At 53.7% G+C, this 22,848-nt stretch overlaps 9 protein-coding genes across 9 annotated transcripts; 6 read left to right on the forward strand and 3 right to left on the reverse strand.

Annotated features, from left to right (window-relative positions):
- Positions 1 to 24: 24 nt before the first annotated feature.
- ASPACDRAFT_59203 (pentatricopeptide repeat protein) lies at positions 25 to 3,852 on the forward strand (the record flags this gene model as incomplete). Its single annotated transcript, XM_020203419.1, has 1 exon — positions 25 to 3,852. One exon carries the CDS (start codon positions 25 to 27, stop codon positions 3,850 to 3,852), a length of 3,828 nt encoding a protein of 1,275 aa, XP_020057851.1.
- Positions 3,853 to 4,485: 633 nt separating this feature from the next.
- On the forward strand, positions 4,486 to 5,728 carry ASPACDRAFT_116309 (pyridoxamine-phosphate oxidase PDX3; the record flags this gene model as incomplete). The annotated part of the gene is made up of 2 exons (XM_020195978.1): positions 4,486 to 4,569; positions 4,661 to 5,728. 2 exons carry the CDS (start codon positions 4,486 to 4,488, stop codon positions 5,726 to 5,728), a joined length of 1,152 nt encoding a protein of 383 aa, XP_020057852.1.
- A 291-nt stretch (positions 5,729 to 6,019) lies between these two features.
- Positions 6,020 to 6,893, forward strand: ASPACDRAFT_116310 (uncharacterized protein; the record flags this gene model as incomplete). The annotated part of the gene is made up of 3 exons (XM_020195979.1): positions 6,020 to 6,259; positions 6,356 to 6,464; positions 6,651 to 6,893. Coding segments are annotated over exons 1-3 (471 nt in total), but the record flags the coding sequence as incomplete, so codon positions are not given.
- Positions 6,894 to 7,250: 357 nt separating this feature from the next.
- ASPACDRAFT_26220 (chloride channel protein) lies at positions 7,251 to 10,168 on the reverse strand (the record flags this gene model as incomplete). The annotated part of the gene is made up of 7 exons (XM_020199403.1): positions 7,251 to 8,177; positions 8,231 to 8,585; positions 8,635 to 8,960; positions 9,014 to 9,091; positions 9,142 to 9,501; positions 9,556 to 9,623; positions 9,685 to 10,168. 7 exons carry the CDS (start codon positions 10,166 to 10,168, stop codon positions 7,251 to 7,253), a joined length of 2,598 nt encoding a protein of 865 aa, XP_020057854.1.
- Positions 10,169 to 10,357: 189 nt separating this feature from the next.
- ASPACDRAFT_116312 (histone-fold domain-containing protein) lies at positions 10,358 to 11,845 on the forward strand. Its single transcript, XM_020195980.1, has 4 exons — positions 10,358 to 10,811; positions 10,864 to 10,949; positions 11,024 to 11,114; positions 11,177 to 11,845. Exons 1-4 carry the CDS (start codon positions 10,739 to 10,741, stop codon positions 11,491 to 11,493), a joined length of 567 nt encoding a protein of 188 aa, XP_020057855.1. The 5' UTR covers positions 10,358 to 10,738; the 3' UTR covers positions 11,494 to 11,845.
- Positions 11,846 to 12,172: 327 nt separating this feature from the next.
- Positions 12,173 to 13,196, forward strand: rip1 (ubiquinol--cytochrome-c reductase catalytic subunit RIP1; the record flags this gene model as incomplete). Its single annotated transcript, XM_020200986.1, has 4 exons — positions 12,173 to 12,464; positions 12,630 to 12,718; positions 12,800 to 12,950; positions 13,015 to 13,196. The coding sequence occupies 4 exons, from the start codon at positions 12,173 to 12,175 to the stop codon at positions 13,194 to 13,196; spliced, it is 714 nt and encodes a 237-aa protein (XP_020057856.1).
- Positions 13,197 to 13,921: 725 nt separating this feature from the next.
- On the reverse strand, positions 13,922 to 15,628 carry she9 (putative mitochondrion biogenesis protein (She9); the record flags this gene model as incomplete). Its single annotated transcript, XM_020203420.1, has 2 exons — positions 13,922 to 14,874; positions 14,971 to 15,628. 2 exons carry the CDS (start codon positions 15,626 to 15,628, stop codon positions 13,922 to 13,924), a joined length of 1,611 nt encoding a protein of 536 aa, XP_020057857.1.
- A 647-nt stretch (positions 15,629 to 16,275) lies between these two features.
- ASPACDRAFT_59209 (putative stress response RCI peptide) lies at positions 16,276 to 16,854 on the reverse strand (the record flags this gene model as incomplete). The annotated part of the gene is made up of 2 exons (XM_020203421.1): positions 16,276 to 16,730; positions 16,797 to 16,854. 2 exons carry the CDS (start codon positions 16,852 to 16,854, stop codon positions 16,276 to 16,278), a joined length of 513 nt encoding a protein of 170 aa, XP_020057858.1.
- Positions 16,855 to 20,303: 3,449 nt separating this feature from the next.
- ASPACDRAFT_26721 (SH3 domain protein) lies at positions 20,304 to 22,040 on the forward strand (the record flags this gene model as incomplete). The annotated part of the gene is made up of 4 exons (XM_020199443.1): positions 20,304 to 20,398; positions 20,453 to 20,536; positions 20,599 to 20,761; positions 20,814 to 22,040. 4 exons carry the CDS (start codon positions 20,304 to 20,306, stop codon positions 22,038 to 22,040), a joined length of 1,569 nt encoding a protein of 522 aa, XP_020057859.1.
- Between the last annotated feature and the right edge of the window lie 808 nt (positions 22,041 to 22,848).

Here is a 22,848-nt window from a genome sequence, read left to right on the forward strand (position 1 = left end):
CTGAAGAGGTCTCCCGCAAGATAAATGGTCTTCAAGCCGTTCACCCACCTCGCGCGCCAGAGTTTCACCAAAGCCTTCACACATGGCTATGCTCAGTCGGTAGTTGCGGCCTCGCAGTCCTCGTACGCGTCGTCGACTACTTTAAACACCCTTTCCAGTCAGCCCGCCGCCAAGTTCACGAGAACAACTCAATTACAGAATGTTTTCCAGCCCTCTAGCTCCGGTGCAGGCGCCAAGGCCAGCCAGGGAACTTCCGGCTCTGGGGATCTGGGTTTAGCGGCCTACTACGCTGCATGGCAACATGCTCAGCAAACCGGAGATGATAGTGACTGGAAGCAGCTGCAGATGCGGAGGAGAATCGGTTGGAAGCCTACGTTGAACGAAGAAGAAGGAAAGACGAAGAACGAAGCCAGTCTTCCATCTTCGGACTCCCAATTCCACGAGTCACCCCACATCACCAAAGCCTCCGCCAATGACGATGTCAGTGCTCAGGTCGAAGAAGCCGTTGCCCGCGAGATCCAGATCCAAGAAGAACAAGCGCAGGCCGAGGAGGCTTCCGAGACCAAGGACAATCTCGACACTGAAGCGTTTCCCGATTTACCCGCCGATGTTGCTGCTGTGGAGGATGCGAACGTCGAGCAGTCTCGCATTGCTTCCGAACACATCGTCGAATTAGCCAATGGTAGGAATTATGCGGATATTCCGGGTGCCTTCGCCGCTATCCTTCGGGATGGATTGACACCGACCGTCGGGGCCTACAATGCCCTGTTGGAGTCGGCAATCCAGCTCCATGGGGACACTGCACAGGCGATCCAGAAGGCTTTGGACATTTATTCGGACATGCTTCGTCGTAGGGTAATTCCCGATGAGCAGACCTACCAGACTCTGGTACAGCTTTTCGTCGTTCGCGCCCATGATGCCATCAAGTCCAAGGATCTCTTGGAGCAGGACCGTGCCCGGTATGGTGGTATGGAGGAGCCTGGCAAGTTCATGCTACACTCCAGTGAGTTGGAGCAGGCTCTTCTGACCGAGGATCACTCTCTTGCCATTGCCATGAAGCTCTTCCGGACTGCCACTACCCGTCACCCTGGGTTTGTTTTCGCACTCGACACCTACCGCTACCTGATCACCGCGTGCGCCAAGGAATGTCTGGTTGAAGACATGGTCTGCGTTTACGCCCACATGGAAACGCACAAGGTGACCCCACACGCCTCTATTTTCCCGGCCATGATCGATGCTTTTGCTTCGACGGGGGATCTGAAGAGCGCTGTCGAGTGCTACAACGAGTACAAGGCTCTGGCTGTTTCGGACGACAACGGCACCTTTAGTATTGTTCAGCGCTTGGATGGGCAGGTCTACGCCGCCCTGGTCCGTGCTTACCTTTCCTGCGGAAAGGAAGAGCAAGCTCTTCGGTTCCTGGAGCGGATCCAAGAGTCGTTCCACGATGTGACAGAAAACCGTGAGGCCCGCCAGGACGCCGTCGAATCGGTAATTGTTGAGGACGGATTGGTGCGTCATGCCCTTAAGTCGGGGGAACACGGTCGGGCGTTGGAGCAAGCCAAGACCCGATTGCACGATAACGCGCTGGATCATGCCATGTCGCAGATCTGCATCGCCGCGGCGGATGCGGGTAATCTGCAGACAGCTTCCGAAGCATACGATTCTCTCCCCACCGACATGAGCGTCCGCCAGAGGCCCGCGGTCTCGATGCTGGCCCTCCACATACGTCAAGGCAATGTGTCGGCCGCCCGGACCCTGTGGCACGCCCTGAACACTGCCGGTCAGGCAACCCCGGACATGGTCCAGCCGACCGCTATGTATGCAGTCGCCCTCGTGAAGAGTGGTCAGATCGAAGAGGCTCTGGTCGAAGCTCGTAATATGTTTGCTCGGATTCGCAGTACCTCGACCGACTTGACCCTCAACCATATTCGCGAACAGGTCAACGAAAGTCTTCACCTTGTCGGTCGCGTTCTTGTTCAAACTGCGGCTGTTCTCTCCTCTCCAGCTGCCATGTCTCTCATGTGGTCAATGGTTGAGAATGGCGGCCTCATTTCCCCGGTCGCTGAGCATGTAGTGGCAAGCTTGGGTCCGATCGGCATTTCCCAGTTGAATGCCCGCGACCTCATGCTGGCTCTCCAGGTGCAGGCTGGTATGCTTCTCAACAACAGCGCTATGTTCGACGTGGCTCACCCCATCCGCTTCGCCCACATGCTCGACCTCGCTCTGGCCACTGGCCTGCCGATGGATGCCACCACCACCCAGATGGTCGACCAAGCCGTGGGTAAGCTGTTTAACAGCCGCCCGGACATGGTCAAGAGATGGCACGATCACCTTGCCATGACCTCTAGCCCTTCGTCCTTCGTCAGTGGTCGTCACTCTCCCGGATCCGATCTGACCTCGATGACCCCTGTGTCCAACGAGGACTCATTCGACCCCTATGCTTACGCCACCGATTTCCGCGGATCCTCGATCATTGCTGATGAACTGGAAAGCACCACCGGCAAGCTGGAGTCTAACCTGAACGAGGCTTTCTCTCGCCTCCGTACCATGCGCCGCAGCGGCCGTCACCCTCGCTACATCACGTACGCCAAGCTGATTACTTCTGCGACGAAGATCAACCGCGTTGATCTGGTCCATGAGGTTTTGAGCATGGCTCGCCGTGATGTGCCTTTGCTTCCCCAGTACAATGCCGTCAAGTACGGTTGGGTTTCTATCTTGGACGCGATGGTGGCCTCGTGCCTGAGCCTGGGCGACCGCAGCCAGGCTTCCAAGTACCACCAAGAGCTGCTGGAGCTTGGCTCTGCACCCTCGGCCAACACGTTCGGTCTTTACATCACGACCCTGAAGGAATCGACTAAGACATTCGACGAAGCGACCGAGGCTCTGAAGATCTTCCATCGCGCCGTTGCGGAGGGTGTTGAGCCCACATCCTTCCTGTACAACGCTCTCATCGGAAAGCTCGGTAAGGCTCGTCGGATTGATGACTGCCTGCTGTACTTCGCCGAAATGCGCGCCAACGGAGTCCGCCCGACCAGCGTCACTTACGGAACCATTGTGAACGCTCTCTGCCGTGTCAGTGATGAACGTTTTGCCGAAGAAATGTTCGAAGAGATGGAGTCGATGCCTAACTACAAGCCTCGCCCTGCCCCTTACAACTCTATGATTCAGTACTTCCTCAACACCAAGCGCGATCGCAGCAAGGTCTTGGCCTACTTCGAGCGCATGGTCACTCGCAAGATCCAGCCCACGATGCACACCTACAAGCTGCTCATTGACGCCCACGCCTCTTTGGAGCCCATTGACATGCCCGCGGCGGAGAAGGTGCTTGAGACCATCAAGGCTGCCGGTCAGCAACCTGAGGCTGTGCACTATGCTTCCCTCATCCACGCCAAGGGTTGTGTGATGCACGATATGGAGGCTGCCATGGACGTCTTCCGTTCCGTTGTGTCGAACCGCAAGGTGCGCGTTCAGCCTTGTCTGTATCAAGCCCTCCTCGAGGCCATGGTCGCCAACCATCAGGTCGCCCGGTCCGAGGAGATTGTGAAGGACATGGCTGCTCGTAGGGTTGAGATGACCGCCTACATCGCCAACACTCTCATCCACGGATGGGCTGCGGAGGGTAGCGTGGACAAGGCCAAGACTATTTACGACAGCATTGGCATTGAGAAGCGCGAGCCCAGTACCTACGAGGCCATGACGCGTGCGTTCTTGGCATCGGATGACCGCGAGGGTGCCGCTCGCATTGTGCAGGAGATGCTCTCTCGGGGCTACCCCCCTGCTGTGGCCAGCAAAATCGCCGACTTGGTTGGGACTGGTGGTGCCACTGCCGTCCCTGCCGTCGCCGCTCTCTAGAGTCGACGACATGAAAAGTTGCCTTCTATCTCGTTTCCGATCAATTTTTTCGGTTGGTCGATTAATACTATCTCCAGGGCTGGATCCCTGTCTTTGGGCTGACTCCAGCCGATGGTTCCGGATTGAACATATAAAAGGGGGCAACTTGATGACTGGAGATGGGTTGGATTTGCATCTAGCGTATGGCATTGGCGTTTACAGGAATGGGATTGGGCGATGTATATACCATTTTGTTTTTGGTTTTCTTTTTTTTTGGTTTCTTTGATAGAATACTCCCACCTCTTCTAGTGTCTATGCAATGGACATATAAATGACTCACTAGGGAAATGTGCTTAGTTGTACGTAGTGTGTAAGTTATGAGTGGTTGTTAAACGGAGTGATTAAACCGAGTGACGTGACCCGGCGGTGCTCCCCGTTTGCCCCGCCGTCCTCCGCATTCTCCCTCCGTCTTCCTCCCTCCTTTCCTGCAATGCAACTTGGTTAGACGGTTGTGCCAGCTTTCAGTCTATGTCTTTCGCTAGATTATCTCCACGCCTGACTGTTTTCCATCGTCATTGTCGTCTTTCTACTGGCCAAAGCCAACTTTCCAACACCTACCGTGCTCAATTTTCCATCAATACCATACGACCAGCCATGAACATTGACTCACCGGACGGGGTCAGGTCCCCCAGTTCCGCCGACCCCAAACACCCCAAGAAGCTCATTTGTACGTCTCTTGTGCTATCAACCTCATTCCCACCCTCAAAGCACGCCCCTCACCTCCCTCCACCGCAAACCCCCATACTAACGTCCACAAAAGTCGCACCAGGCGACATCGAAACCCCTCCCCCTCCCCCTCCCCCCAACCGATAAACCCCTCCCTCCCGCCGCCGCCACCCCCGAAACCTCAGCAGCCAATATACAAGCCACCCAAGAAGAAGCCGCCGCCGTAGCAGCCGCAGCCACAGCGTCCGCATCGGCCCTGCGCACCGAAACCTCCACGCCCACGTCCGCCACCGAGCAAGACCTGGTGGCGCACGCGGCGCGCGCCCACCAATTCGTCTCGAACCCGCCGCTGACCGTCTCCCAGCTGCACCCGACCAACCCGCTGCACCAGTTCCACTCGTGGTTCCGCGACCCCCGGCTGCTGCCAGCCTCGGCGCCGGAGACGTGCACCCTGGCCACGGCTTCGTTGCCGTCCGGCCGCGTCAGCGCGCGCGTCGTGTACCTGAAGGAGCTGGATGAGCGCGGGTGGACGGTGTACAGTAACTGGGGCAGTCGGGAGGGGAAAGGGCGGGATGTTTTTGGTGAAACAGCCGGAGAGGATGATGGGCCGCGGCCGATTCCGGAGCCGGGGGCTGGGGCTGGGGCTGTGGATGAGGATTTGCAGGGGGAGTTTGGGGGAGGTAATCGCTGGGCGGCGTTGACCTTCCTTTGGTCTGGGTTGGAGCGGCAGGTGCGCATCGAGGGGCTCGTGGAGCCGCTCTCGCGCGAGGAGAGTGAGCTGTACTGGCGCACGAGGGAGCGGGGTAGTCAGATCGGGGCGTGGGCCAGTTGGCAGAGTAAGGTGCTGTGGCGCGCGGAGCCGGAGATGCTGCTCGAGCGGCGCCGTAAGAGTCTGGATCCCACGCTGCATCAGGTGCCAAGGAATGTCGAGGAGAGGGATATCGATGATGGGCGCGCCGTGTTGGAGGAACGCGTGCGGGAGGTCGAGCGGCGCTTCGAGGGCATTAAGGAGATTCCACTGCCGCCGTTCTGGGGCGGTGTGCGTCTGGTGCCGGAGTCCGTGGAGTTCTGGCAGGGTAGGAAGAGTCGCTTGCATGATCGGTTCAGGTATGTGAAGGTTGGGGAGGAGATGGGGGCTATTAGATGGCGGATTGAGCGGTTGTCGCCGTAGATTTGGGCAACCTCGGGAGCATTAGATGAAAGAGCAATGCTTTAGATGAGATGAGATTATGGCTATGATACAATGCGTGAGGTATAGCCATGAAGACTCGATGCTGTTCGGGCCTTGGTTCTCTTCATGATTTTACTTTCATTCTCGAGTTGGTCAAGAATATGGACAGTAGGTGGGTGAATCCTACTCGTAAGATGATATCTCGAGCATCTCCCGATGCGGCAACATGGATCGATCAGATAAGATAGAGAACCTCCGATAACAAACACCCCCTTGGCGGCGCGCCAGCTCTCTCCCTCCACCAACAAATCAAATGCATAACCTCTATGCGTACACAATGACCTTTGAACCTTGTTGACTTATATCCATATATCTACATACCCATATACTACACAGCCGTACCAATCACAAAATGCCCGACCCATCCCCCGACCCCACACCAATCAAACCCACCGCGACAACCCCCGGCTGGATCCTCCTCGCCCTCTCCAGCGGCGCCTTCGCCGCATTCAACGGGCTTTTCGCGAAACTGTAAGCCCTTCCCCATCACCATTGCCCTACACTTGCTCCATAACACCCAACCGAAGAAGAACCGAGAACAGAGGACTAATATCTGGCGATCAACAGAACAACCGACACCCAAACCACCACCTTCGCCGCCTCCCTCCTCAACCTCGTCGGCAGCACCACCACAAACCCCGATGACCATCCGATCTTGATGCTGGCCATCCGAGGGGTGCGTTCGTCACCTTACACCTTACACCTCACACCTCCCCTGCCCTGCCCTGCCATGCCCTACTACCTTTCCTGCATAAAATCCCCCTTCCCACCCTCCTCCTTTGCTGGGATTCGGGTGTGGGGGTGACCATCAAACCCGCCGCGTTAACAGAACACCAAGCTAACAACACTGGTATATGAATAGATCTGCCTCGCCCTCAACATCCTCTGCAACATCATCATGTGGGCGCTGTTCACGCGGGCGCTGACGGCGTCGCCCTCCACCACCAAGGTGTCGATCACCAACACCTCGGCCAATTTCCTGGTGACGGCCGTGCTGGGGATGGTGGTGTTCCGGGAGGCCGTGGGCGGGCTGTGGTGGGTTGGGGCGGCGATGATGGGGACGGGTTGTATTATTGTGGGGATGAGGGAGGAAGGGCCTGGGGGGGTCGTAGGGGGGGGGGGGGGGTTCCTCTTTTTGGTTCTATAGGGGTGGGGCTCTGGGGCTAAGGTTCGTGAGGTTGTTGGTAGCTAGCTAGCTATACTGTACATGTGTTTGAGATGGTATGATATCTTACTCTTTGGTTGTTTTTGAGCAGTGCAGATATTTACACGGGAGATGGGGTGTGGGCTGGTAGAGGGAAGGTGTTGCTCGGAATTGCGATCAAGGTCCATTCTAGAGTGATTATTGTTAGATCAGTACACTGTAATAACGTCGGTGCAAGCAATGTTGCAAGTTACGGCCGTGACTTCTCGTTAATCAATAAATCTAATATATTCGTATGTATTCTATACAAGACTGCTTTCATCTATCTTCTAATTCCATCGGATCGTGCGGGTAAGAAGAAGACGATGCCGCTCCTTCCCGATGGTCGTTGCCAGCCGGAGCTGATGGTCGAGACTCCGACCTACGACTGGCCAGTCGGATCCGTGAGGCTCGCTTCCAAGAGAACAACGACCCTACCTGCTGCATCCAGGTCCACAATCGTTCCTCCAGCGTGTCGCTCGCGCGAGGATTCGACGCCCCTCCAAGGGAGAGCTGCGGGGGACTGGTCGCTGCCAGGGCCTGCTCTTCAGCCTCAACCTTGAACTGATATTTGAGGCAGTCCTTGACGGTGACCAGGCCCGTGAGGCGGCCGCGGTGTTCGACCACGATGACGCGCGGGCCCATCTTCTTGAAGATCTCCATCACGGTCTCGAGGGGGAGCCGGGGATGGACAGTCAGCGGGGTGTGATCAGCGTATCGGCTCAAGTCCACAATGCTTGCGCCGGCGTTTGATTGAATGTCATCAAAGGTTTCGGGTGCCAGGTGCTGCGAAGCGGAGGTATGAGCGGCCGCTGCCGCTCGGCGAGCGATGGCGGCTTCCGCGGCTTCTTTGGTGAACACACATGTCGCATTGGGAGAGAGTAGACCCTCGGCTTTGGCACGGTCAATCCCGTATCGCAACTCCGTACGACCGATGTATCCCACTAGGGTCTTGTTTGTCCGGTTCTCGACAATGGGAAAGCCTTGAAATTGATTGTCGTTCAGGAGATGCTCCGCTTCGCGAACAGGAAACTCAGCTGCAGGGAGGGAGACTGGATCGGCTGTCATGGCTTGGGACACAGGCACATTAAAAACATGGTCTTCCTTAGTGTCAAGGAAGGGGAAGCCATTGGCCCAGATCATGCGATCTGCGATGCCACCATTTCCGAAGCAATCACCAACGGCCTTAGTGACTCCAACCACAATCTTCTTTACGTTAGCTATACTCATACTCCAAGTCGTACATTCGAAAGACTCACCATGGTTGGAAGGATGTAGTTCAGCGCGCCTGTTAATTCGAACATGATGACAGTCACTGAGATAGTCAAATGCATGATACCACTCAGAGCTGCTCCTGCTCCTAAGAATGCGTATGTACCCGGTGTGATGCATGGGATATCAGGCTCACAAGACGCGAAAAATTGAGATTTGGGGTACGCCTCATGCAAAGCTTGCACCAAAATGCCGACAAAGCGGCCAAATGATGCCCCGATGGCCATCGAAGGCACAAAAATACCGGCGGGCACTTTGCAGCCATACGATATGATTACCAAGAAGATACGAAGGATTGTAGCCACGGCCAGAGACCCTACCATCGTCCACCGATTCTTGGCCCTGTTCCCAAGTCAACAACAAGCAAAGGCAAAGAAGATGTGAGACTCACTCGCAGAGACCGTTATAGTCATGGCCACCCTCGCATTCACGGAACAGAATTTCCATCATTTCGGTCATGTTGATCCTCAAAAACATGTTCGGGTAGCAGAGAACAGCCGTCAAGCCTGCAAGAATGACCGATTCCATGACCGCATGCTGCGACAGATATTTCTTCCTAAAGCCTTGGACCCGGAGGTTCCACTTGATAACAAGTGCCCCGTACAGTCCACCAAAAACGCCAATCAAGACAAAAAAGATTAGTTCGAAGAAGTGCCAGGTTCGGTCATAATGCACCTGGAACATGACTAGTTGTCCAGTTCGGAAGGGGTTCATCATCTGCCAGCCAAGTCAATAGGACTGCCTTCGTCTGAGAGCTGTGGATTGCATACCGCCAACACTCCTGTGGCCACCAAGGCACAGAAATAACTGCGCCAGAGGGTCTTGAGCGGGAAATAGTTCGCTACCTCCTGTGCATTGTAAGTAGACGACACTTTTTTGGCCAAGTCAAGAGCCCTACCTCGAGAGAGAAAAGCACGCCGCCAATCGGACTACCGAACGCAACTGCCACACCCGCCGCCGCAGTCGCTGTCAACACCTCCCTTGTCTTCGCGGCATTTCGTTTGTATTTCTCAAAGAAGCGTGAGATCACATTGCCGGCACAAACGGCAAAGTGAACACTTGGTCCCTCCTTGCCCACGGAAAGACCGGATGCGATGGCCAACGGAAGTGCAATTGACTTGATCAACAGTGTCCATGCCCCCAAAAAGCCCTTCATGACAAACCCTGCAATGATACATTTGATTTCGGAGATTCCGGAGCCTGCGGCGTACGGTGCGAACGATTTAACGAGACTTGCGGCGATGAAAGCGAACAGTACCTAGAGGCAACCTTCAGCGACGCTCTAAACACGAGTGCAGTAAGGCCAACATACCGCATAAAAAATGTAAACGATATAGTTCACGAACGAAAAGGACGTCCAGGGCTTCCACTCGGGACAACCTATAGTAAGAATGAGCTCACATTGGCCGATGCGACAGGAGCGACAACAGCGACAGCGTACCTCCCTCCGCACCCCAGCAGCAAAACTGCTCGTTGAGATAGAACGCAGTCGTACAATGGCCCAGTTTGATATCGGACAACCACTCCGTGATGATGTTCAGCAATGCCGAGATCAGGCCGATCACCGCGCCGACAATTGTAATCACGACCCAAGCTTGCCCAGCGTTGTAAGATTCGCGCACCTTGCGTCTCCACCCAAAAGTGCCTTCTTGGTCCCAGAATCCAAAGCCGTCTCGCCGTTTCGCTCGCCGTCGGGACTGTTCGTGGATCGCATCCTGGACCCAGTCGATGGTGGTGAAGTCCTCGTATCTCTTGATCTCGCTGATCTCCTCGGTGATGGCGGGGGCATGGCCGTTGGCCGTGGACGGGCGTTCATCGACGGGTGATGGTAGAACAGATAAGCCTGATAACCTTCTCCAGTTCCGCCGCTCAGCCAAGACTGAGGGTGGATGGGCCGAGGTGGATGAGGCAGGTATGGAGTTCATTCCATCGGTTGAGTCGGCGACAAGAGCATGGTCTGGCCTTGGCGTAGATCGGAGATGATTGCGGCGGATGAGTACGGGGGGAGGAAAGCTGGAAAGAGTAGAGCTCCGTAGATGCGCGGCCGCCGCCCACGTGAGAGAGACGATAACAAAATGGAGGTGGAAAGGAGTTGGGATTCTTTCCGCTTTGGGGGCACTGTTACACTTGCGAAGCAAGAAGAATAAAACAATAATTAAGATCTCTAGGGTCGTAAATTACCAGGGCTGCACTTGTCCAGACGATTACAGAGACACAAGTTCATAAACTTACAGAAAAAAGAACCAAGTGCGTCCCTCTCTATTGAGGATCATTCTTGGAGATTGGACCAAATTTCCACTCCCGCCACGCGCGGTGGGTTTCAAGGCCCGCGCGCATCGCTATCGTCAACCCACTCCGCCTCCGCAGACCACTTTCTCAACACCAGCTCGCACAAACTCATACCGATCTATATAATTCTTCTCTGAAACTTCGAACCATACCATCAGCTGCTGATTGCTCTTATTCCGAGGGGAAGCTCTCGACGCGCCTGCACAATGCCTCCCAAAGACAAATCTGCGGCCGAGTCTTCGGCCTCCCAAGAGATCACCGGCCAGAGCGCTCTTCCCAGTATGTGGACTAGAAATGTCTCCAGCTGACTTTGACTGATCATACTTGATAGTAACGCGAATTAAAAAGATCATCCAACTCGACGAAGATATTGTTCAGTGCTCGAGTAACGCTACGTTCGTTATTGCTATGGCTACAGTTCGTGCTTTGTCTTTCTTCTCGGTGGTCTCATGGAGGCACCTTCGGCTCACATATCGTCCCATGTCATGCAGGAAATGTTTATCCAATACCTCACCGAACAAGGCCATAATGTCGTTAAGTCGGAACGGAAACCACGCAAAACGATTCAATACAAGGACCTTGGTTAGTATGAGAGAAGATCCTGGCCCAAATACTGTGCAACAGGCTGACGGTTCTGGCTATAGCTACGGCGGTGTCGCGCATTGATAACCTCGAATTCCTCGCCGACGTGATCCCCAAGACAACAACGTACAAGCAATTCAAGGAGAAGCGGGCCAAGGAGGCGAGCAGAGAAGCCGGATACGAAAAGGGACAGCGCACCTTGAACGGCAGCATACCTCCAGCGCCAGAAGGAAAGCCCGAGGCAGACAACGAAAAGGCTCAGCCGGGCTCAGACGACAAACCATCCAGGGGTTCTCGACCACCAACGGTGACAATGATGGTGGATCGAACGGTAGAGGCACCGACGGAGAATGAAGATGTGGAGATGGCCGACCAGTGACTGCGACAAATGATCACAATCTGATGGAGCATTGCATGGCATTGGGGAGTTCTTTGGGGGTCCGCTTGGTTACAAAATTGTCTGATTATTGTTTGCTTTTTTCTTTCTTTTCTCCTCATCATTGGTCAAAAGCAATCGGACCTCTTCATTTGGTCTCTGGTCAACCGCATTGGGAATTTGGATAATAGCATAGGACGGGAAGGGATCGGGACGGACAGGGTGACAACTAATGACATTGCACCAGAGTCCAGCACCGTGCAATCTGGGTCAAGCATTGTATATATTTATTATTGAATAAACGGCGCTTGCTGAGCATCGTCTAACAGCAACTGTATTGATACTTTTCATCATGCAGTAGATAGATACCAATGATTAGATTGGAAGATAATCATATGGCAATACGTCAGGTGAGATTCTGACTAAGACGGGTGTTGCGGGCCAATGAAATGCGCCGTGATTCCGATCGCTTGCCGTAGCGAAAGCTCTGGTTCGACTTTCCGTATGAGTGCCGGGCCTCCGACTTCAACCTCCAACCTCAAGGAAAATCAAATCCTCCTCCGATCTCCTCCCCGGATATCTCTCTTTCCTTCCCCCCCCCTCCTCCACTCCCCACCCACCACTTTCTTAGCGGTACCCTTCCCTATCCTCGCAATTGACTGTGCAATTGCCTCCATTCGCCATGTCTCTCGCCTCCGCTTCCAACTCCGTCCTGCGCGCCTGCGCTCGGCAACAACTCACCACTCCTCGCGCCGCCATCGCCTCCTGCCAGCAGCGGAGGGGAGTCTCCAACGCCAGATCCAGCTTCGCTAGCCCCTTCACCCCCGCCGCGGACTATGACCAGACCGTGAAGATCCCCGACTTCAGCAAATACTCCTCCAAGAAGGGCCCCCGCTCCAACCAGATCTTCTCCTACTTCATGGCTGGTTCCCTCGGTCTGGCCTCTGCCGTCGGTGCTAAGGCTACCGTTCAGGGTGGGTGACTCCGACTCTTCTCAATGTTTTACATATGAGCTTGGACTTGTATGGGAGGACGGTGACAACAACTGGAGGAAATCAACGACTTCGATGGAAGGGATTCATGGGCTGCCTTGCCTTGCCGCTCCGATCATTATCGCTGACGTGGGATCATATCAATAGACTTCCTGGTCAACATGTCCGCCTCTGCCGACGTCCTCGCCCAGGCTAAGGTTGAGATCGGTCTTGCCGCTATCCCTGAGGGCAAGAACGTATGTCTCCACTCCCCTACTACCCAGCCAGGTTCGCCCTCGTGCGACTATGATATCTGACCGCTGTTCTTCCGCATACAGGTTATCATCAAGTGGCGTGGAAAGCCCGTCTTCATCCGTCACCGTACCCAGGATGAGATCGAGGAGGCCCAGAAGACTGAGTGGCAGTCTCTCCGTGACCCCCAGGCTGATGAGGACCGTGTCCAGAAGGCTGAGTGGCTTGTCATGCTTGGTATGTGCATCCCGTGCTGCCTGCCCCCTCAGCTCAATCATTAACCCTCTCCTCTTGCGTCTAGGTGTCTGCACCCACTTGGGTTGTGTCCCCATCGGTGAATCCGGTGACTTTGGCGGCTGGTTCTGCCCCTGCCACGGTTCCCACTACGACATCTCCGGCCGTATAAGAAAGGGTCCCGCTCCCCTCAACCTCGAGGTTCCCCAGTACAGCTTCCCCTCCGAGGACACCCTCGTCATCGGTTAAACGGAACCCCGACCAAAATTCGAAACCTCATGTGCAATCAAGGGGGGAAGTGCGCTTTTCGCCAGCATAGAAAGAGCAGGCTAGCCAAGCAAACCCTTTTTTTTGGAGAGCCAGGGAAGAATGACGGAGAAGGTTTGTGTGTATGTACGCGTGTGTTGTTGTGTCTGTATGTGCCTGTGTTTTAGATGAAATCCTCTTTTTCTTATCTCTTTTTTTTGTTCTCTCCGTCTTTTGTCAAGATATAAAGAGACCTTTGTTTTAATATGGGATCCCGATAAAAACTGAGCCTCTTGTTTCTTTTGTCATCCTACTCTTTTCCCAGACCTTTCCCTTTACATTTCGGCCACTCACTTGTCTTGATCCTCTGGGTTCCAGGTACGGGCTTCCTTCGGAGCTTTGAACAAGTCATGGATTGACACTTGTGGGCCGATCTCGGTCGTGACTTTCTCTAGTCCTCTTTGCTAAACCTGCCATTTTCAATAGACAAACAAGAACATAACCACAATTACAGGTTCTACTAAATCAATCTTCCCCTCCACCTCCGCCATAGTTAAACTCGTTTGTTGACACGGGGGAAAAAATGATCATCGCTTTATTTATGTCTTGGGAGGTCTTTATACAAATACATACAAGAGGACGTTCCTTTTCCGCCCAAAAAGAAAATCAATGCTTGTTACATGAACATACACAAGAACGTCCATTTCAGCACGGTGCAACCGTATCTCTCACTGTGGACGAATGAGAAACGCTAGCAGCCCGATGACAGCTGCACCAGCGGCAGCGCTCTGGATGGCAAGGACAGAGTGATCCCGCTGGGTCATGGTGATCTGCCGATCACTGAAGAGGTCCCGGAGATAGCGACGCGAGGATTCGATGAGGGTTGCGTAGGGAGGGATGCGGGAATAGTGGGTTTTGCAGGTCTGGAGGACATTTTGTAGTTTGTTGTTGTCGGTGTTGTGGTTTGAGACGGGAGGTGCGGCCTGGGTTTCGGTCTCGGGCGGTACCGGAGCGGACGCCGGGAGGGCTGGGTTGGTCTCTTGCTCGTTCGGGATAGCTTCGCTGGCGACGATGGCGGTGGTGGCCTCCTCTGTTGAGGCACCTGCTGAGGTTGCTGCGGGTTCAGCAGCAGCAGCAGCAGCTTCCGCCCTGTTGGCCGAGGCAGATGCCATCTGCTGGGAGAATTCGGTCTGCAGGTTTAGAATCTGCGCCTGGTTCAGGGTCTTTTCCTTCTCGATGGCCTCGATGACCTTCTCCTCAAAGCCTTTGACCAGCCGCTTGCGGCGCCAGGGTTCCACAGCGATCTGGAAGATCAGGAACAGGAGCACGTTGACCCCCATCAGACCCCAGGTACCCCAGGTGCTCATGCGGCGGATCTTGTCCGACCAGACCTGCTCCTCGTGGTAGCGCGACAGGATGCTCTTGTTCAGCTGGGCGCCGGCCTCCTCGGCCTCGTGCTCCGCCGCGGTCAGGGCCTGCTGCGCTTCGTTCTCGGCCACTTCGTTGGTGTGGTCGTTGCGGTACAGGTGGGTGAACCGCTCCAGGTCGGCGGCCGACCAGGCGTGCTTGCGCTGCAGGAGCTCGTTGACCTCGCGCTGCGAGGTCGATCGGTTGTTGATGGCGGCGGCGTAGGCGTCCTTGGCGGTGCGGACTTGCAGGCGGGCGGCTCGAAGTCGTTCCTCTGTTGTAGACAAAAGTGGGATTAGAATCTGAATCTGGATGGCTTTTGGGAGGTGGTGGAGGTCTTATGTCCGGAAGACTGTAGCTTTTCTCGTACCTTGGAATTGGATGTCCTTCTTCAATGCCTCAATCGCGGAGTATCCCGTCAGGTCGTTCAGTCGTTGCCCGGCCACGAAGATGTTCGATTGGAGGTTGTCCATCACGACGCTGAACTGTTTGGCGAATTGCGACCGTCGGTTCTCCAGGTAGGATGGGAGACCCCCGGGCTGCGACCCAGATCCCGCGGCGTCTGCGCCAGCATAGTCTTCCTGCTTCTTTCCCTCTCGCTCCGCTGCTTCAGGCCCAGCGGTCGTTGACGACTGTTCCTCCGCAGGAGCAGCAGCGGCGGCGGGGCTGTCTCTCCCCGCATCCGACTCAACATGTGCGTTGTGTTCAGGGATAGCTGATGGCGGCGGCGGTGACGGTGCCGGGGTGTCTTTAGTGGGAGGGGCCCCCAGGATAATCACGTCTTGTTTCTTCTCCGGTTCATTCGATGAGTACACCGAGGTTTGCGTCCGGAACTGACATGGCAGGCAGGTCGAGAAGCTCCGGGGTGTTGTTGTCTCTCGGCCAGGATAAAGAGCCTGCGGGACACCGGCGGGCAGTAGTAGTAGCAGCGGTCTTCGCACCGGGCGGGAGGAGGTGGTAGTAGTGCGGCTAAGACCGTGGAAGCTGGACCGGATTGACTGCCTGAGCAGCAATGGCATGGACTGCATGACCGCTGCTGCTAGGGCTAACAACAGGAGGCCAACGCAGATGCTGTATCGTCGTCGTCGTTGTCGGGGTGCTTGGAGGTCGGACGAGTCACTCGGCTCAGATTCATTCCTCAGGCTTGTTTGTCCGGCCGGCAGCCGGAAAAGAGGGCGGTCATGCGGAAACGCCGCGCTTCTGCGGGCTTCTGGTGGACACTACCCTCTCTACTAACTTACTTACTAGTACGCGGACGGATTATGCGGTGAGAGAGACTTTTTTGGGGGGCTTGAATTTCTTGGTCGAACAATGGTGGTCTATGACCCTATAGCTACCTTTAAAGCTAATGCTAATATTATTCTCCTGGTTTATCTTCACAACAACACATTAAAGAGCCAAATCAGCGAGCGGCCCCCGAGACGGGCCCGAAAGTTCGTGACCGCGCTGATCAAAGACAGTTAAGCAAATACATATAGCACATTGTCATTATCCATTACCATTCGTTGTAAGCAGGTGATCGTAGCTTGTGGTTCGTAAGGCCTTGTGGAAGAAAAAAACCAACAGTATGTAGGACTGTGGAGACAATCCTTTTACTGGTCTTTCCCTAGCAGCAGCAGTATTTCTAGACAACAAACAGAAAGTTGCGAGGCAACTGCGTTTGTGCTCGTCTCATTCAGGCTTGACCTGTCTGATGGTCTTGTACTTTGTGGTCTCCCTTCACTGCTTCGGCGTACGTGGGAGGTGGCCGCGCATCGGCGTGATCCCGGCTGCTGCTACCGCCGCCGCCGCCGCCTCCAGAAGCATGTTCGTGCTGTTGGTGAGGTGCGGGATCTTGCTGCTGAGGCTGAGCGTTCGCCACGTGGGGTTGTTGCGGAGGCATGGTCCCATAGCCCCGTTGGGATGGGTGCTGGATGGGTTGATGGGAGACATAGTAATATGTGACGCGACCGTTCTCGGCGTCTCCTCTGTGATTTCCGGGGAGGGGCGCATAGTTGGGGTCATCATAGTCTGGCTCGGGATACTTGAGAATGATGTACCAGGCGTGCAGGAGGCCCGGGATATAGGCGAGACAGCAGAGAGCAAGGTTGATGACCGAGTCAGCCGTACAGAGGCCTACTTTGATCCACACTGAACACACGGTGTTAGTTCTTGATCTGTGGTTAGCACGAAGTCATGACAAGATGTCTGGCTCACCCGCAATCGGAGGGAAGAAAATGGCGAGGATCGCTAGAAAGATGTCTGAACCACACATGTTCGCAGGTTGGTCGCAATGGTAAAGTCACTGGTAATGGGACGAACGTCGGACTATGCAAGCAGGATTGTATAGGATTGTATAGTAGCTAGAGAGGATCAACCTCAGACACGCCTTTGTTGTTCTGGTGGATCAGAGTTAAGGTGTATTGAAAGTCAGTGGTGGAGTGATGGCAGGATGGATGGATGCCTGCTGCAGGCTCGCGATCAGATGACGTCGTCCATGCCACTCAATCACCTGACATAGCGGGCAGTTCTCGATGCTATTGTTGTTGTTGTTTAACAGTCAGCGTCAGCCTTCCACAACAGCATGAACAGCATGAACAGCATTCACTAATCTCCATCGTCTTGTACTCTACCACTAGAAATCTGACTCGCTCGACAGTGAAAACATGGGACATATCCATTCATCTGTGATGCTACACCTCTCTTGTCAACTGGTGCTAACTATACTCATATTCCAGAGTCGCTGGCTCTAACCTATCCAGTCATGCGACATACTTCCTCATTTCGCACAATATGGATGGACCGCTGGGTATATGATATGGACGATAGTTTAGTGTTGTATGAAATAGACCTTGTCTTCGTCTGACTCGCGGGCGCGGAAAGGGATATCGGACCCACGGCGGCGAGGTATATATAACCAGCTTTTGCGCATGAGAAAGGACCCCTGCCTCTCGAAGATTGGGAGTAAGTACAGTATAGCTCCAACAACAGGCAATCTATCTCAGAAAGTCAGCGACGCTACAACCCAGATAATCAGTTCTTTCCCTTCCGATATCACTGCCTGCCCAAAGCAGGGCGTCACCATCGTCTTAAGGTAGATTTCGGGGCCGAGCTCTGTTGCAGAGGCGGAGACCCAAGGACCTGCCTCGAGAAATCTAGAGTTCACAACATGTACACATTTAGTAACATGTCGGGAGAATTACCCGACATCAATCCTTACAAGTCGGGGAATTGACTTTCCCACTGCTGGGTCTTGATTTGAATACGAGGCTCGGGTATATCTGCGGAATATATGGAGGACTTTGCGAGGCATCTCATGGCGGTCTGAATCTGCTCGCATGCAACTGTCATCTGGAACCAAGCATAGTACTGCACGGTCCGAACACCACGGCTTACAGCCACCCTTATTCCAGACCGAAACAATACTCAATTCAAGACAGTGAATAGTCAGGCGACACCAAGCTCCTTACATCCTTTGGGTCTACTTTACTATGGTTTAGTTTATCAGAGACCGCTATATAAGACGCAAGGGTGGTAAGTTTAGGAGTTCGCAGAAACTCGATTAGTGTCGACATGGTAGGTGGTCTCTGGCTGGAACGGCTCTACTGCCAGCAATTGGCCGGAAGTTGAAGGCTGGACTGCATAGCCAAAAGTTTACCTAGCCAGAGAGGCTACCTTACGTGGTGAAATTGAGGAAGCAAATCGTGGACAAATCTCTGTCAATGTCATGACTTGGATTGTGAGCTATCGCAAATGGCGATCGGCCCAACAGCGGCAGTGTCAAGCAACCTAGCATTCCTAGTGGCTGACGCACAATTAGCAATCGAACCTGAAACAGCCTAATGAGCTCCGAGGATCACTTGAGTAGATGTGTATCATCATGTCTTTATCAGTTGAACTGAAGACATCATCAATCAGCAATCATAGCCAGGTCAAATAGTGGATAGATAATATACCTCCCCGTAATTAACAGATCAATATGGAGGCTTCCATATCTGACCCGCCGAGTCCCGACCCCCGGGCCCAAAAGGGGGCCTTCCATCTTAGGGCTTAGAATGATAATTATCTAGCGTACCACAGGTTGGAGTTCTGGTTCAGGCTTCGTTCCCGTGTTTGCAGTCCCAACTCCCTACTGAATTGTGCTGCTGTAGGTATGGATACTTCGTAGCACCTTAGTCAATAAATGCCTGGCTACCAGGGTGTGGAACGCCATGCACAGCTTTTTTGCATGCTGGCTCAACCCAGGGTTTTAGACAGGGACAATTCATCAGCAAGGTGGATCATCATCAGATTGACTGTAAATGCCCATCTCAGTTCATGCTTCTGGCACTAACAGCCTCACAAGGTCGAGGTGTGCCACGTCAGTTGGGAACAATACCTCCAGTGACTTGCCATGCATCACAGAACCTTCCTAACCATCCGGATAATAAAGTTTGCGGTTCCTGCATCTGTCTTCTCTCTTCTCTTCTCCCTCAATTTTCTGCTCGCATCTTAACATTTAGGCTTTTGTTGAGCGTCTGAAACGAGCTGTATACAATCACTTAAATTCCGGTGGTGTCTCAAACCCCGCGACGACGAATTGTGCGGACTGAGTGCGCACTCAGAATTATAGGATACGCCGAGGATCCTTGCATTCAAGACCCAAACGTATGTGTTCTGCGATTGTTCTTTGTCTGAACTCTGGAGCCGGTGATGGGTTCGATCTACCTCGAAGCTCACTTCCGGATAGTCTGTGGAGCTCGAAGCTGGGGGACCTCTCGATCTAATTCTGATTCGACAGGAACCTGCTCCCTGCCAGCCCGACTAACTCGATCGGTAACAGAAATTGGTTTGTTCCTGGATGAGGAGGAAGTGAACTTCAGCGCTTGTGCTGTGGATGCAGGTTGAATTGAGAAGACGCCGGCTGCTTTCGCGAACCGCCCGCGCCAGAACCCCCTTATTGACTTCAGTAGTCTATTGACTCTTGTCAGTTCCCCAACTCCCAATAGGTTGGTGATTGCACTCCCTGAGTTCTTCAAACCCTGCGCGCTCCCCATCGTTCGGATCTCAATTACTGTTTCCCTCTTTTCGATCGCATATCGATGGAAGGTCTTTACTAGCTATTTTAAGTGTGATGAGCGACTTTGTTTTCCTCCAGCGGCAGTCGAGTAAGAATTCCGGGAGGGGAAAGCACGGCCACCGACTCCAAACTAGCCTGGAGGTTCAAATCAGCTCTGACTCGTGCTTGCCTTCTTACTTTACATCCACTCTTTGTCTTCAACTTACCGGTTTTCTCATCAATTCAGTTGTCTACCGGGTGCCTGGCCCTCTTCTCTCTGGACGACCTCAATTGACCCGTTAGCCTTCAGATTTTAGTCGCTCGTTTGACCGCCGGCTTTTGAGGCAGATTGGGTCTAGCCCATTTGCCGTCGTGCTATCATTTTCACTTCCCCAGTTCTCCGCAAATCCCCGTGTTTCTTTAGTCGAGACTTCACTTCCTGCAAGCGTCCTAGTTTGAAGTTTCTGTGCGCGTCGAACTTCATCATCGAATCGAACACTCCCAGCCAGGTTCAGCTCTGACGGCGTGCAACAGGAAGCGACGAGAAAATCATGGGGCGCGATTGCTGATATACTGCCCTCCAAAGACAAAACCGCAAACTGGATTTGAGTCTGTCATACGCTCTCTAAACACCACACCAGCCCTGTATACACATTTACGGGAAAACTCGGCTGAGTGCTGCAACGATGTCCAGCACATGCATCTCACTCTCGGGTTCGACCCAATGTCCCGCCTTCAATACCTCCTCTATATCAACCAACTCAAGTCTCTATACGGATTTGTACGTATGCCCAGCTGTTATGTGAAGTACAGTGACATGCTAAGCGCTCCCTAGTCCATTCATGCAATATGTCTCCAACTTGACGCAGTTCGACCAGGAGCTAAATACCTATGTCATGCAGTCTTTTGTGAAGTCAAAGTGAGCCTGCCCAGCCCTCTATGCTACCAACTCAAAATCCTCACGAGTCTCTCTCTCGGCAGATACGTGGACTATCTAGGATGCGAAGGTGCCAACCTCACTGACACTAGCGACTATTATGCCCGCTACACCACCAGTGTGATCTGCAGTAGCTTGGTCCAAAGCTCAAAAGACGACTGCAATCTCTCCGTTCAGGATTCGAGACCGCTTTGCGCTGACGCCTGCGTTAGACTCTCATTTGACCAGGACATATTGTTTGCATACTGACAAAGAATAGGCTCAGATGGCTGAAAGCGAAGAGGCCATAATCACCGACTCCGACCTCTGTCCTGAAAGGGCTGACGACTACATGGCCCAGATTCGGTCCGACTTCACCATTTGCGCTCTTCCTGCTGACTCGATCACTGTGAGCTGCGTCGCCGGAGCTGACAATGAGCCGGAGAACTGTGGATTTCGGTCCAATCTCTTGGGGCTGTGTGCGCACTGCAAAACGAGCTCGAACAACACCACCGACTCCTGCTGCGAAAGCGCAGGAGCAGCTACCCGATGCTCGAATGTAACCGTTCCCTCTTCAACGATAACACCGATTTATACGTCGACGTCAACATCAAGTTCAACAGCTGGTGCTTCGGATGGCTTATCTGGTGGAGAGATCGCAGGTATTGTGATAGGATCCGTGGCGGGGCTTGCTTTACTGGCTGCTCTCGCCCTACTCGCTTTCATCTGCTTGCGCCGCAAGCGCAAGGCGCGTGATGAAAGTGGCCTCAACCAGCCGAACCCACAACGGAAGGGGTCTCCATCAATGCAACAGGCCCAGGTAAACAATGGCTATGCTGCCATCCCTGGAGGACGAGTCGCTCGAATGTCTGCTTTGCGCGAGGTGCCCAGTTCATCGCCGGCACGATCCCGCCTTTCGGCCGCCTTGTTCGGGGGCGGAAAGTACAGCGACTCTTCCGACTCAGAGTATGGTGCGAGCCCGGGTGCTATGTCCAAGAAAATACCCCCAACAACTGGCAAGCGTCACGGCTCGCTATCTAGCAACTCAGCCTTGGCTGGTATGGGTACTGATAGCTCACCGCGCTCAATGGGAGCTGGTCACTACTCGTCACCTGAAGGCGTGACAAGCGGACAGTCGGAGCAATTGTCTTCTTTCCAGGACTATTATTCGCCGGATGAGATACATCCCGGTGATAAGGTGGCCGTACTATGGGCATATCAACCTCGAGCAGGAGATGAATTCGCACTGGACCGAGGCGAGATGCTGAAGGTGATCGGTATATGGGATGACGGATGGGCTACCGGCGTTCGCATTCCCGAGAGCGTTGATGACCATGACGCTAGACACCGTGAGCAGCGCGATAGCGGTGTCTCGAATGGCACACAACGGCCGGCCCCTTCTCCGACTCCGCTAGGAGAGATCAAGGCATTTCCACTTGTCTGCGTATGCCTTCCGCAACATTGGCGCAAAATCATCGACGGCGGCCACACGGAAGAGGATAGATGAGATTTCAAAGCTATTACTCTGGTCCAGGTGCGCAGCCTTATAGGCCTGTGCTACTTCTAGCTTGGTCTTCCGTGCGCGTTTGATTTGAGGTTGCTGTTTACAGAGCGTTTTCTGCAATTAGCCCGGCTTTCCCAAACTACGAGCCACGGACTTGACAGCTACTTTCATACATGGCTTAGCGCTTCGAATCTCGGGCATTCTTCATGATGATTTGAACCGCAGTCTTGATCTTCCCAGGCCTTGCTGGATCGCTCTGTCGAGTTGACGACGTTTCATGAGACGATCTGATTTTCATGCCCTTTTAAATACTTTCTTTTCGATCTTCATATTCTTATATACCCACTTGTCAAGCGTGTGGTGCAGTTCTTGTATTTAGACACGATTTGCATCTTTATACTTCAGCGTCTCGAGCGTGGACAATAATGTCCTTACGCACTCCCATCTTACGCATCATGCGATGCCGCACAGCATCTATTTATCTAGTTCTTCACAGAAATAAAATTATGATGTAAGCATATACACTCTGGCAAACGAGATAATGTCCGTGTTATCATCGTTTACAGTCGCATCGTGTCTTCGAGCGACGGCTGTGCAGGGGAGATACTAGGTACATAGCTATCGAATTTGCAGCCTTACCAAGACCGGACTGACGTGATATCACTGGGCTAGCCGGGGCTAGTTCCATGGTTAGATACCCATCAACGGCGGATTACTCCGGTGCGAAAACAAGATTCATTTTGGCTGCAGCTCCGAGAATAGAACGAGGGACTGACGGTTACTGCGGTCAATAGATTGTGATTAGGCTACT

The sequence above is a fragment of the Aspergillus aculeatus genome (genome assembly GCF_001890905.1).
Source record: "Aspergillus aculeatus ATCC 16872 unplaced genomic scaffold ASPACscaffold_5, whole genome shotgun sequence".
In the NCBI taxonomy this organism is placed as follows: domain Eukaryota; kingdom Fungi; phylum Ascomycota; class Eurotiomycetes; order Eurotiales; family Aspergillaceae; genus Aspergillus; species Aspergillus aculeatus.